This window comes from Haliotis cracherodii, unplaced genomic scaffold (genome assembly GCF_022045235.1).
Source record: "Haliotis cracherodii isolate W230 unplaced genomic scaffold, xgHalCrac1.p SCAF_15, whole genome shotgun sequence".
Lineage (NCBI taxonomy): Eukaryota > Metazoa > Mollusca > Gastropoda > Lepetellida > Haliotidae > Haliotis > Haliotis cracherodii.
The window spans coordinates 17,267,029-17,279,993 of NW_027266270.1; the positions used below are offsets into that span (position 1 = coordinate 17,267,029).

Below are 12,965 nucleotides of genomic sequence, written 5' to 3' on the forward strand. Positions count from 1 at the left end.
TGCTTATGATGTCAATCACTGGATTGTCTGGTCCAGACTCGATTATTTACACACCGGCGTCATATAGCTGGAATATTGCTGAGTGCAGCGTTAAACAACAACAAAACAAACAAGGTTCAGGGTCTCAATGGAAGATTTTCTTTAATCTAACATGGAAATTCCTGGAAGGCTTAATGCTTATGAGTATGTGAAGTGACGCGGCATCAGTAACAAGTGAAGTTGCTAGATGACACCAGCCTTGGGCCCCCCTGTTCATGCCTTGGGCTCACAAACTGTAGTCCTGTGGACTCAAAGATAGACAAGCCCAGGTATGAGAATGTTCTAGAAGATAGTGGAGATCCAGTGATCAGAAGAATCTCTTTGAACTTTTCTGGGGGCATGGATGACCCAGGGGTCTAAGGCGCCGCGATTCACTGAGCGGAGTTGCGTCTCTTGGGCACCCCAGAAACCTATGATTTTGGGTTTGAATCCCGGTTCGCCCTGATTATGTTTCAAGGTCTGTGGTTTACGATACTGACCAACAACAAAAACAACTTAAATTAGACAAAATATACACCTTTTCACTATGTTTCGCACCAACACTGTGTAATAATTAGGTGAAAGAAAAAACTACCAGATTGACACCGATGTTCCTGAAAAATAGTGAAAAATATGTATAAATCGTTATTCTAACAAAGAAACAATCAATTATCATTGGGTATTTTGCCATGTTAAAACTTATTTGTTCTTCATTCATAAGTAGCAGTACTTATCTGAAATTTAATTTAATGGTTTTCAATCACCATAATTTGATATTAGGCAAAACAATTTTTAAAGCAACTAATATAAAATAAGAGTTGCTGGGAACTAACAGGAACTCAAATTGTATCATAAACACATTCAGCAGTCCCTGTAAACATGGTAAACACTTGGGGTGGGAGGAGTCCATACTTACCCCTCGGCTACCCGCCCCTATTACCCGACCCTACCTGGCCCTACTGTAGCCACTGTACGTCTCCAGAGTTGGGTACAAAATGATGGAAATTGTTTTACCGGACCCATGGCAAAAACTATTTAGATACACCTATTAAACGATATGGTCATTCATACACTGAAGTTGACTAAAGGTATAGTGAGTGATTTAGTATGGTTTTACGCGGCTTTTAGCAATATTCCAGCAATATCACGGCGGGGGACACCAGAAATGGGCTTCACACATTGTACCCATGTCGGGAATCGAACCCGGGTCTTCGGTGTGACGACTGACGAGCTAACGCTTTATCCACTAGGCTACCCGACCGCCCCGACTAAAGTTATATCTTTACTCAAACATATAAAAATCATAAGTGAGTGAGTATGGTTTTACGCCATTTTTAGCAATATTCCAGCAATATCACGGCGTGGTACACCAGAAATGGGCTTCACACATTGTGCCCATGTTGGTCTTCAGCGTGACGAGCAAACGCTTTAACCACTAACGGACCACCCCTAAATATCAAAAGGAATGGGTGCATATTCAAGATGAAACGCGAACATAAGTGACTTGTAGTGTAACCATGGTGTATCATTGTCATTAAATCATATACCACATGACTAACCATGGGTCCATGGGTAATCCTGTGTGTACCCGGGTCCTACTCAGGATCCAGCCAACCCTTGCACACAGTAACCATGGTAACCTTTTGAGGAACATTAAATCCAAGAATACTGAAGATGTGTGTTATCATCATCTTCTTCGTGAAGCAGCGTCACTTTACAAAATGACAGCGACTTGAACATTCCTCTTTGAATATAACAGTCATGACTTACTTCTTTTCTGAAGGAATGATCCTGACACAGAGCGACACTAGTTGTGACTGTCGACAGAGGTAGAAGGATAGAATTGTTAAAGGTTACTGATGTGTCTCCCACCACAGGCCTAGTGGGCAGGCATTTCTTTTGTATAGGGCCCTGGTGCAGAGTAGAGCCATTTTGACTAAGGCCTGTTGATGAGTTGGTAGGTAGAGCGACACTAGTGGTGACTGTGGGCTTTGGTAGAATCACAGAATTGTTAACAGTTACTGGTAGGTCTTGCCTGACAGGCTTAGTGGCCAGGCATTTCCTTTTTTTAGGACCCTTATGCAGAGTAGAGCCATCTTGACTCGGGCCTATTGATGAGTTGGTGAGGAGTGACGTAGTTTGAGTGACACAAGTTGTGTCTGTGGGCTTTGGTAGAATCACAGAATTGTCAAAAGTTACTGGTTTTTCTCTCCGCACAGGGTTAGCCAGGAGGCATCTTTTCTTAGGACCCTTATGCAGAGTAGAGCCATCTTGACTCGGGCCTATTGATGAGTTGGTGAGGAGTGATGTAGTTTGAGTGACACCAGTCACAATTGGCTTTGGGAGAATGACAGAACAGGTTTCTCTCCTCACAGGGTTAGCCAGGAGGCATCTTTTCTTAGGACCCTTATGCAGAGTAGAGCCATCTTGACTCGGGCCTATTGATGAGTTGGTGAGGAGTGATGTAGTTTGAGTGACACCAGTGACAATTGGCTTTGGTAGAATCACAGAATTGTCAAAGGTTTCTCTCCTCAGAGCATTAGTAAGAAGGCTTTGTTTCTTAGGACCTTGATGGAGAGAACAGCCATTTTGACTCGGGCCTATTGATGAGTTGGTGAGGAGTGATGTAGTTTGAGTGACACGAGTTGCGTCTGTGGGCTTTGGTAGAATCACAGAATTGTCAAAGGTTTCTGTCCTCAGAGCATTAGTAAGAAGGCTTTGTTTCTTAGGACCTTGATGTAGAGAACAGCCATTTTGACTAGGGCCTATTGATGAGTTGGTGAGGAGTGATGTAGTTTGAGTGACACGAGTTGCGTCTGTGGGCTTTGGTAGAATCACAGAATTGTCAAAGGTTTCTGTCCTCAGAGCATTAGAAAGAAGGCTTTGTTTCTTAGGACCTTGATGGAGAGAACAGCCATTTTGACTCGGGCCTATTGATGAGTTGGTGAGGAGTGATGTTGTTTGAGTGACACGAGTGGTGACTGTGGGCTTCGGTAGAATCACAGAATTGTTAAAAGTTACTGGTTTCTCTCTCCGCACAGGGTTAGCCAGGAGGCATCTTTTCTTAGGACCTTGATGCAGAGTAGAGCCATCTTGACTCGGGCCTATCGATGAGATGGTGAGGAGTGACGTAGTTTGAGTGACACAAGTTGTGTCGGTGGGCTTTGGTAGAATCACAGAATTGTCAAAGGTTTCTGTCCTCAGAGCATTAGAAAGAAGGCTTTGTTTCTTAGGACCCTGGTGGAGGGTACAGCCATTTTGACTAAGGCCTGTTGATGAGTTGGAGAGGAGTGATGTAGGTTGAGTGACACAAGTGACAACTGGCTTTGGTAGAATCACAGAATTGTTAAAAGTTACTGGTTTCTCTCTCCGCACAGGGTTAGCCAGGAGGCATCTTTTCTTAGGACCCTGATGCAGAGTAGAGCCATCTTGACTCGGGCCTATTGATGAGTTGCTGAGCAGTGATGTAGGTTGAGTGATACAAGTGACAATTGGCTTTGGTAGAATGACAGAACAGGTTTCTCTCCTCACAGGGTTAGCAAGGAGGCTTTGTTTCTGAGGGCCCTGATGCAGAGTAGTGCCATCTTCAACAGTCTGAAGGCCTCTCAATGAGTTGTCAAGAGTGACATTTGGGACTGTGGGCTTCGGTAGAATGAAAGAATTGGCAAAGCATTTCACTCTCCCAAAAAGTTCATCATTGTGCCGTTTCTTAACCAGCCTTGGAGCCCAGGGTAAGATTGAGATGTATTGGTCAGAAAGCATCTTCACACTGCTTCTGTATTTGTCTTGGCAACCTGCTCTTAAGGCGTATATTATTTTATTCCTAATTGAAGCAGGAGACTTCCTTGTCTTGATGTCACCAGTGGAAAAATACTGCAACATATGCACAGAACGATCGATCTTCCAGTGATAATTTGACATGGAGGACAAGATGTCAAACTCCTCCTCAATAGTCTTAGGCTTAATTTCTTCCTTTAAGTTCTTGAAGTCAACAGACTGAGCAACAGGGTGCTGTTTGAACCTGTGTGTCTTCAGAACTTGGCTATAGGGGGCAGTGGCTCCGAGACCAAATATGTGTAGGGGCCTGTTGGAATTATACAAAATGAAAAATACAAAAACGTGTTAAAATTACATATTTCATGGCATGGCATTTGAGAGTCTTATCTACTTATGATACCACAAATATTTCAGCTATATCACTGCCTATGGATAACTGAGCCTGGAACAGCAAACCAGTGACTGAAAAAAGGTACAATAATACCCATAAGCTAAATTACAGAGATTGAGTGAGTGAGTTGGGTTTAACACCGTTTTTAACAGTATTCCAGTTATATCCCGGCGTGTCAGCTTAATGTGGGAGGAAAGCCTGAAGTGATGCAGGTCTCAGACGTTTACCACAAAGTGAAACCCACGAGCACGGGTATGGTGCTGACAAACCTAGAAACATAATCGGGGTGAACTGGGATCCAAACCCACTATCATAGGTTTCTGGCGTGTCCAAGGGACGCAACACTGCCCAGTGAATCGCGGCGGGATCAAAGACTTATATAGATGTATATATAAGGTTTGTGTTGTGTGCGCGCGTGTTTAATGTGCTTCATTCATTGTCGCTTAATAGACGGGGAATAGGATTTTTGGTCGATTTTGAAGGCGTGTACGCGGGGAAGCCTTAAGCGCGGGATTGCTTTATACACAGCGATATACAGTATATACATCTTTGCCATGGTATAACTTGAATACTGTTCAAAGCGGAGTAAAAACGAATTCACTCACACACTGTGAGTAAGTCCAGAACATGTTCAAGAAATGTGATATTGATCTGTTCAGCAGTGTTGTAGGAATGGGCCATGCTCACTTGGATGATATCGTGCATACCTGTCTGTATGATTTTCATCTGCAAATTTCTTGATGCAGTGAAAAATCACTGATGACACCTGGAAGCTGCTCTGAAAGTCCGACAGAGCAAGGAGAGACAAACGGTCAAACGCATCCTTACACCCATTGTATTTTGTTCGAAAATACTGGCTGTAGCGTTGTCTCTTGAGTCCTGTAAAAGTGAGTGATTGAGTCATGTTCTGTAACATACAAGTAAACCACATCCATAACAAACTGACGAATATAACAAACGGGGAATTATTCCCATAGAACAGTTTGTACTAGGAATTGTTTCCCACGTTTCATTTACACTAGTAACATTTGTTCCAGACGGAGCTAATTCCTTGTGGATCTGCTCGTCATTGACACATGGTCTTGAAGCATTGTTCCCCATTATTAAACCGGGGGCACGGGTGGCCCAGTCGTCTAAGGCGCCGCGATTCGCTCTGCAGAGTTGCATCCCTTGGGCACACCAGAAACCTATGATTGTGGGTTCGAATAACGATTCGCCCCAATTATGTTTCTAGGTTTGTCAGCACCAAACCCGTGCTCGTGGGTTTCATGTCTGTGGTAAACGTCTGAGACCTGCATCACTTCGGGCTTTCCTCCCACATCAAGCTGACATGCGATATAACTGGAATACTGTTAAAAGCGGTGTTAAACCCAACTCACTCACTCACTCTATTACTAAACCTACGAATTAAGTTTCCATAAACACAGACACAAGGTACAGAAGCTCCCCTTTTACAGATGACATAAAATTGATGTGCTGAACTATTTTGACTTGAGACTACTTTCAGTCAGGTGAGCAAAAACAGTTTTTGAATCCTCTTTCAAGTGAGACTTGCTTGGAGGTTTTACATATAAATTGTAAGACCTACTTTGAGGTTTCACACATTTGAATTGTAAGCCCTAGGTTTTACAGTTGAACTGTATAAATAACCTTTTAATATGCATCTAATGTTGACTTCTTACTGTCCCTCAGGCTTTTTCTTGTTATAAATACCAGCAGTACCTGTGTCCCCATCTTCGGTGTGTGATCTGCTTCTGTTAGTAGCTGCATGTTTCAGATGTTGTATTTTCATGTTCAAGTCTTCTTGGGTGAAAATTCTGAGAACATAAAGGATATTTGTGTGTGCATAATTTGCATTTTATCATCAGAGACATAAGTGAAAACAATATGTTGACCTATAATACTCAACCACAAATTTGACTTTTGGGGTCAATGTATGGCATTTATGAAATATCAGGGTATGAAACTCCCAAAAATTTCAGCCAGACCACAGGACTGGCTAGCTGAAATACTTGCCAGCCCTGACCAAAACCTGCCTGCCCACTATAATCATATGTTTCTCAGGATAATTAAATTAAAAATATGAAAACTGATTGCTTGTAGCATAAGCGCATCGCTTAATGTTATGTTGTCTAAAAGCTAACGGGGTTTCTTTTTGGTTACATTTTATCATTCATCTATACATGGGAATTAATGCTTATCATCGGGAAATATTTAGAATATTTTCACCTATGAAATATATCCCGACCGTCGGGTGTGGGGATTTAAAAATCTGGCAGCCGGAGTTGAAATCAGCCCGTCTCGGACGGTCGGGCAGGCAGGTATTTCGAACGCTGGAAATCTGTATACATTCTCTGATAACTTATGTTCATATAAGGCATCCATAGCTGTAACCTGATCCTGGTTGGAGTGAACAATGAAAAGATATTTACTCAATACAAATATGGGATCCAACTTCATATTAGTAGCTTAAAAATTTAAAACAATTTTCGAAACAATAATCATGATAACATCAATATAGAATATAGCTTTGAAAGCTTGACTGTGTGTATGTTTTGTTATATTTCTTAAAGATCACCTTGGCACCATTTCCAATACTTGTATTTATTTTTTCCCCAAATGTATACATACATTGTCTTCAGAATGTGAGGATGACCATTGCCCTGGATGGCCATCCTCCTCATGTAGCAGGGAAAAGGGGAAATAAAATGTATAAAAAATTATTTAAAAAAAAATATAGAATAAAGCATATTATGTTATATTGACTCGGGTACTCGGGTCAGGTGGGTCCTGACTAGGACCTGGGCTTCCACACAGGACTACTGGGACCGTGGTTAGTCACGTGATATATTTTATAATGACAAAAACTAAAAACTCTACAGTTACACTATAAGTCACTGATGTTCCCATTTCTTTCTGACAATGCACCCAATCCTTCTGACTTTTATATGTTTGAATAAAGATAAAACTTCAGTGTATGCATGACCAGATCGTTTTACAGGTGTATCTAAAAACATTTTGCCGGGGCTAAGGTCAAACTTTCCCATACACAGGTTGAACCTACCTCTAAATATCTATAGCGGGTACCCGGGTAGCATCGGGTAATAAGGTAGCGTGTACCCGGGTAGTAAATTTGGACTCATCCCAGCCCTAAGAGAGTCATTCAGTTTCAAAATAGCGCACATACATTGTGGGACCCTTTTCATATGTTTAAATATCATTTAACAGTGTTTACCTATAACGGAAAAGTTGTGTGACTGTGGATTCCGATTTCTGCAGAACCTCAGCCATGGATGACATAGCACCAGAAAGGCATCCGCTTTCAAAATAACGCACATACATCTTGGACCCCTTCATGAATGCGATCGAGAAGAATACACCTTCTGTAACATCCGTCGTTGCAGCTAGCGTTAGGACTCTTCTTTCCATCTCCGGGAGTGCTCGATTCGATGAAGAAACAAATCCACTGTTGAAGAAGTCAGATTCTATCGTTGCAGTGAACAACATGGCTCTTTTACAGTTTTCTACTGTTAGCAATACAGGATCTGAAAACATACAAGTAGGAATTTTATAAAAACGTTTTATTGATCCATGTCTGCTGGAGTTAAATTTCAAAATTAACATGTAATCACGCTTTAGGTTTTGGGTTGTTTTTTCAGACGATAAAAAATGAATATAATATTTCATAGCCATAGTTTCATATCTAAGGCAGGGAATAGCTACGTTTCAATTAATTCAAGGCATTCATAAAACTGATACAAAAAAAAAATTTTGCTGGACAAAACAAAAAGATTATTCATTGGTCTAAAAACAAACAATTCACATGTTAAAATGTTGACTTGTATGACTTATAATATTTTTAATTTTCATGGGTTAAGTTGATGTTTTAATTGGTTACACACAGATTCTAAAACATTGTGATGTTCAATGCCACTTTTTGCAATATTGCAGAAATGTACCAGCGGTTAAGTCATTAAATTTACATTACCATCAACTTGACTACCCCACCTCACAACAAGTACCAACAGACAACACAAATCATGACATGCCTTTCTTGCTTTCTGTACTTAATCAAATACACCACAGACAAATACAATACAATACAACCAAACATTCTGTTGAATGTACACAGACCACTTGCCCAATTGGTGCAATAATAAATATACCACTCAAAAGAAGTTAAACAACACTCAATTCTTTCACATGACACTAGTAAATCTGTCATGGCCTGAAGGATTAACTCAGTCATATGAAAGAATCAGGTCTTTAACTTTTTTGGAGCAGTATAAATATATTAAATTGCAACTTGCCTCACATTTTTTTATTAATTCAAATCAAAATCAAAATAATTATTTTATTGTTGTCTAATATCAATATGATTTTATTGTAAGTCAACTGGCATGATAAATTGCAAATAAACAAACATTTATAATTAAATTACCGTCTAAACATCCAGTTGAAGCAGGTAAAGAATCACTTTGTCCACTGAACATTTGTTGTGTCGCAGGAAGTCCAAAATCTGAGACACTGTCAGTCTGAACAAAGGAAGAATGTTATGAAGAACAGATAGGTAAAAAGAGTGTGAAAATTAATTGAATTCCATCGACAAGTAAACTCTAATATGTGATTTGTAGCAAAAACACGTGTTATATAGAGCCATGAAGCTGATGAACTAAATGTTTAATGTGTCTTAAAACCATACTACCTAGTTTCATTTTCTATGACCATATAAGAATTGACTTAGTAATTTTTGCTTTTATGGAGGTGTAAATTTAAAAACATATTGAAGTCAATTCTTATGAATAAATATGTCAACAATAATAATTTCACAGACTGTTTATTTATCACTAACACAAAAAACTGTAGACAACAATACGACATCAGCGACAACGTTCAGCATACAAATGAAGCAGATGCCCCTCCTATTCTATTATCAGCCATTCAGGACACAGTAGTTTGTTTGGGGGCATCGCCATAATTTTTTTTAGTTTATGGTTAGCTTATCAAATGTCTTGTTTGATAGGCATTACTTAGATGTTGACGGGTGACAAGGTAGACACAATTCTATGGATAACAATTTCTTTAATACTGTAAAAAGTGATGTTTTGGTATAGGTCCTTATACCGTTGTCAAGCAAGACTGGACCGAAACGTCGCTTTTTACAGTATTAATGAAGTTGTTATCCATAAAATTGTGTTCACACTGTAAAAAGCAACATTTCAGTATAGATCCTCATACCATTGTTAAACAGAATTAAGGAAGTTGTTATCCATAAAATTGTGTCTACCTTGTAATCAAATGTCATGGAATCACTTGCAAGTAATATTTTCGCAATTACATTTTCTTGTTGCTTTTAGAAGTATGACCAGAGAGGCTGAGAGATCTTAATGTGAAAATATTCCACCCTCGACAACTGTACAGAAGATTATGATGAGTTAACGGAATGTGAAACTTCTCATCATCACCTGTAGCCTCAACTCACTGGGAAGAATATGCCGGAATTTTCTCGTTCATTTGTTTTCTTTTCCCAAATTTGTGGTTCAAATACTATCAGTTTTATCTCCTTCAGATTTGAGTTTCTGACAAAAGGAAGCTGATTTTGTTTTAAATTGATTGCTTTTTGATTGAACTTAGGGTCCTGTAAGGTACTCATCATAATACCACAAACGAACATCTTATACTGGGGATCTATTCTGCACTTGAATCCCCACAGAGAGACCCTGATTACTAGGGATCTATTCTGCCCTTGAATCCCCACAGGGAGAGATTTGATACTGGGGATCTATTCTGCCCTTGAATCTCTACAGGGAGACATCATATACTGGGGATCTATTCTGCCCTTGAATCCCCACAGGGAGACACTGGATACTGGGGATCTATTCTGCCCTTGAATCCCCACAGGGAGACACTGGATACTGGGGATCTATTCTGCCCTTGAATCTCTACAGGGAGACATCATATACTGGGGATCTATTCTGCCCTTGAATCCCCACAGGGAGACATTGGATACTGGGGATCTATTCTGCCCTTGAATCCCCACAGGGAGACACTGGATACTGGGGATCTATTCTGCCCTTGAATCCCCACAGGGAGACATTTGATACTGGGGATCTATTTTGCCCTCAATCCCCACAGGGAGACATTTGATACTGGGGATCTATTCTGCCCTTGAATCCCAACAGGGAGACATTGTATACTGGGGATCTCTTCTGACCTTGAATCCCCAAAGAGAGACATTGGATACTGGGGATCTATTCTGCCCTTGAATCCCCACAGGGATACATTGGATACTGGGGATCTATTCTGCCCTTGAATCCCCACAGAGAGACATTGGATACTGGGGATCTATTCTGACCTTGAATCCCCAAAGAGAGACATTTGATACTGGGGATCTATTCTTCCCTTGAATCCCCACAGGGAGACATTGGATACTGGGGATCTATTCTGCCCTTGAATCCCCACAGGGACACATCGTATACTGGGGATCTATTCTGCCCTTGAATCATCACAGAGAGACATTGGATACTGGGGATCTATTCTGCCCTCAATCCCCACAGGGAGACATCGTATACTGGGGATCTATTCTGCCCTTGAATCCCCACAGGGAGACATCGTATACTGGGGATCTATTCTGCCCTTGAATCCCCACAGGGAGACATCGTATACTTGGGATCTATTCTGCCGTTGAATCCCCACAGGGATACATTGGATACTGGGGATCTATTCTGCCCTTGAATCCCCACAGAGAGACATTGGATACTGGGGATCTATTCTGACCTTGAATCCCCAAAGAGAGACATTTGATACTGGGGATCTATTCTTCCCTTGAATCCCCACAGGGAGACATTGGATACTGGGGATCTATTCTGCCCTTGAATCCCCACAGGGACACATCGTATACTGGGGATCTATTCTGCCCTTGAATCATCACAGAGAGACATTGGATACTGGGGATCTATTCTGCCCTCAATCCCCACAGGGAGACATCGTATACTGGGGATCTATTCTGCCCTTGAATCCCCACAGGGAGACATCGTATACTGGGGATCTATTCTGCCCTTGAATCCCCACAGGGAGACATCGTATACTTGGGATCTATTCTGCCGTTGAATCCCCACAGGGAGACACTGGATACTGGGGATCTATTCTGCCCTTGAATCCCCACAGGGAGACACTGGATACTGGGGATCTATTCTGCCCTTGAATCCCCACAGGGAGACATTTGATACTGGGGATCTATTTTGCCCTCAATCCCCACAGGGAGACATTGTATACTGGGGATCTATTCTGCCCTTGAATCCCCACAGGGAGACATTGTATACTGGGGATCTCTTCTGACCTTGAATCCCCAAAGAGAGACATTGGATACTGGGGATCTATTCTGCCCTTGAATCCCCACAGGGATACATTGGATACTGGGGATCTATTCTGCCCTTGAATCCCCACAGAGAGACATTGGATACTGGGGATCTATTCTGACCTTGAATCCCCAAAGAGAGACATTTGATACTGGGGATCTATTCTTCCCTTGAATCCCCACAGGGAGACATTGGATACTGGGGATCTATTCTGCCCTTGAATCCCCACAGGGACACATCGTATACTGGGGATCTATTCTGCCCTTGAATCATCACAGAGAGACATTGGATACTGGGGATCTATTCTGCCCTCAATCCCCACAGGGAGACATCGTATACTGGGGATCTATTCTGCCCTTGAATCCCCACAGGGAGACATCGTATACTGGGGATCTATTCTGCCCTTGAATCCCCACAGGGAGACATCGTATACTTGGGATCTATTCTGCCGTTGAATCCCCACAGGGATACATTGGATACTGGGGATCTATTCTGCCCTTGAATCCCCACAGAGAGACATTGGATACTGGGGATCTATTCTGACCTTGAATCCCCAAAGAGAGACATTTGATACTGGGGATCTATTCTTCCCTTGAATCCCCACAGGGAGACATTGGATACTGGGGATCTATTCTGCCCTTGAATCCCCACAGGGACACATCGTATACTGGGGATCTATTCTGCCCTTGAATCATCACAGAGAGACATTGGATACTGGGGATCTATTCTGCCCTCAATCCCCACAGGGAGACATCGTATACTGGGGATCTATTCTGCCCTTGAATCCCCACAGGGAGACATCGTATACTGGGGATCTATTCTGCCCTTGAATCCCCACAGGGAGACATCGTATACTTGGGATCTATTCTGCCGTTGAATCCCCACAGGGAGACACTGGATACTGGGGATCTATTCTGCCCTTTAATCCCTACAGGGAGACATCGTATACTGGGGATCTATTCTGCCCTTGAATCCCCACAGAGAGACATTGGATACTGGGGATCTATTCTGCCCTTGAATCCCTACAGAGAGACATTGGATACTGGGGATCTATTCTGCCCTTGAATCCCTACAGGGAGACATCGTATACTGGGGATCTATTCTGCCCTTTAATCCCTACAGGGAGACATCGTATACTTGGGATCTATTCTACCCTTGAATCCCCACAGGGAGACACTGGATACTGGGGATCTATTCTGCCCTTTAATCCCTACAGGGAGACATCGTATACTGGGGATCTATTCTGCCCTTGAATCCCCACAGGGAGACACTGGATACTGGGGATCTATTCTGCCCTTTTATCCCTACAGGGAGACATTGGATACTGGGGATCTATTCTGCCCTTGAATCCCCACAGAGAGACATTGGATACTGGGGATCTATTCTGCCCTTGAATCCCTACAGAGAGACACTGGATACTG

At 42.0% G+C, this 12,965-nt stretch overlaps 1 protein-coding gene across 2 annotated transcripts; it reads right to left on the bottom strand.

The window, feature by feature from the left end:
• Positions 1-655: 655 nt before the first annotated feature.
• Positions 656-8,713, bottom strand: LOC139461870 (mucin-17-like). Of its 2 annotated transcripts, XM_071243351.1 has the most exons (5): positions 8,628-8,713; positions 7,422-7,731; positions 5,909-6,003; positions 4,894-5,065; positions 656-4,102 (listed from the first exon to the last, which is right to left on the bottom strand). In XM_071243351.1, the coding sequence occupies exons 1-5, from the start codon at positions 8,677-8,679 to the stop codon at positions 1,672-1,674; spliced, it is 3,060 nt and encodes a 1,019-aa protein (XP_071099452.1). In that variant the 5' UTR covers positions 8,680-8,713; the 3' UTR covers positions 656-1,671. The 2 variants fall into 2 exon arrangements, with proteins under 2 accessions (XP_071099452.1, XP_071099453.1); XM_071243352.1 differs by lacking the exons at positions 7,422-7,731; positions 8,628-8,713 and adding an exon at positions 6,416-6,457.
• Positions 8,714-12,965: the final 4,252 nt, after the last annotated feature.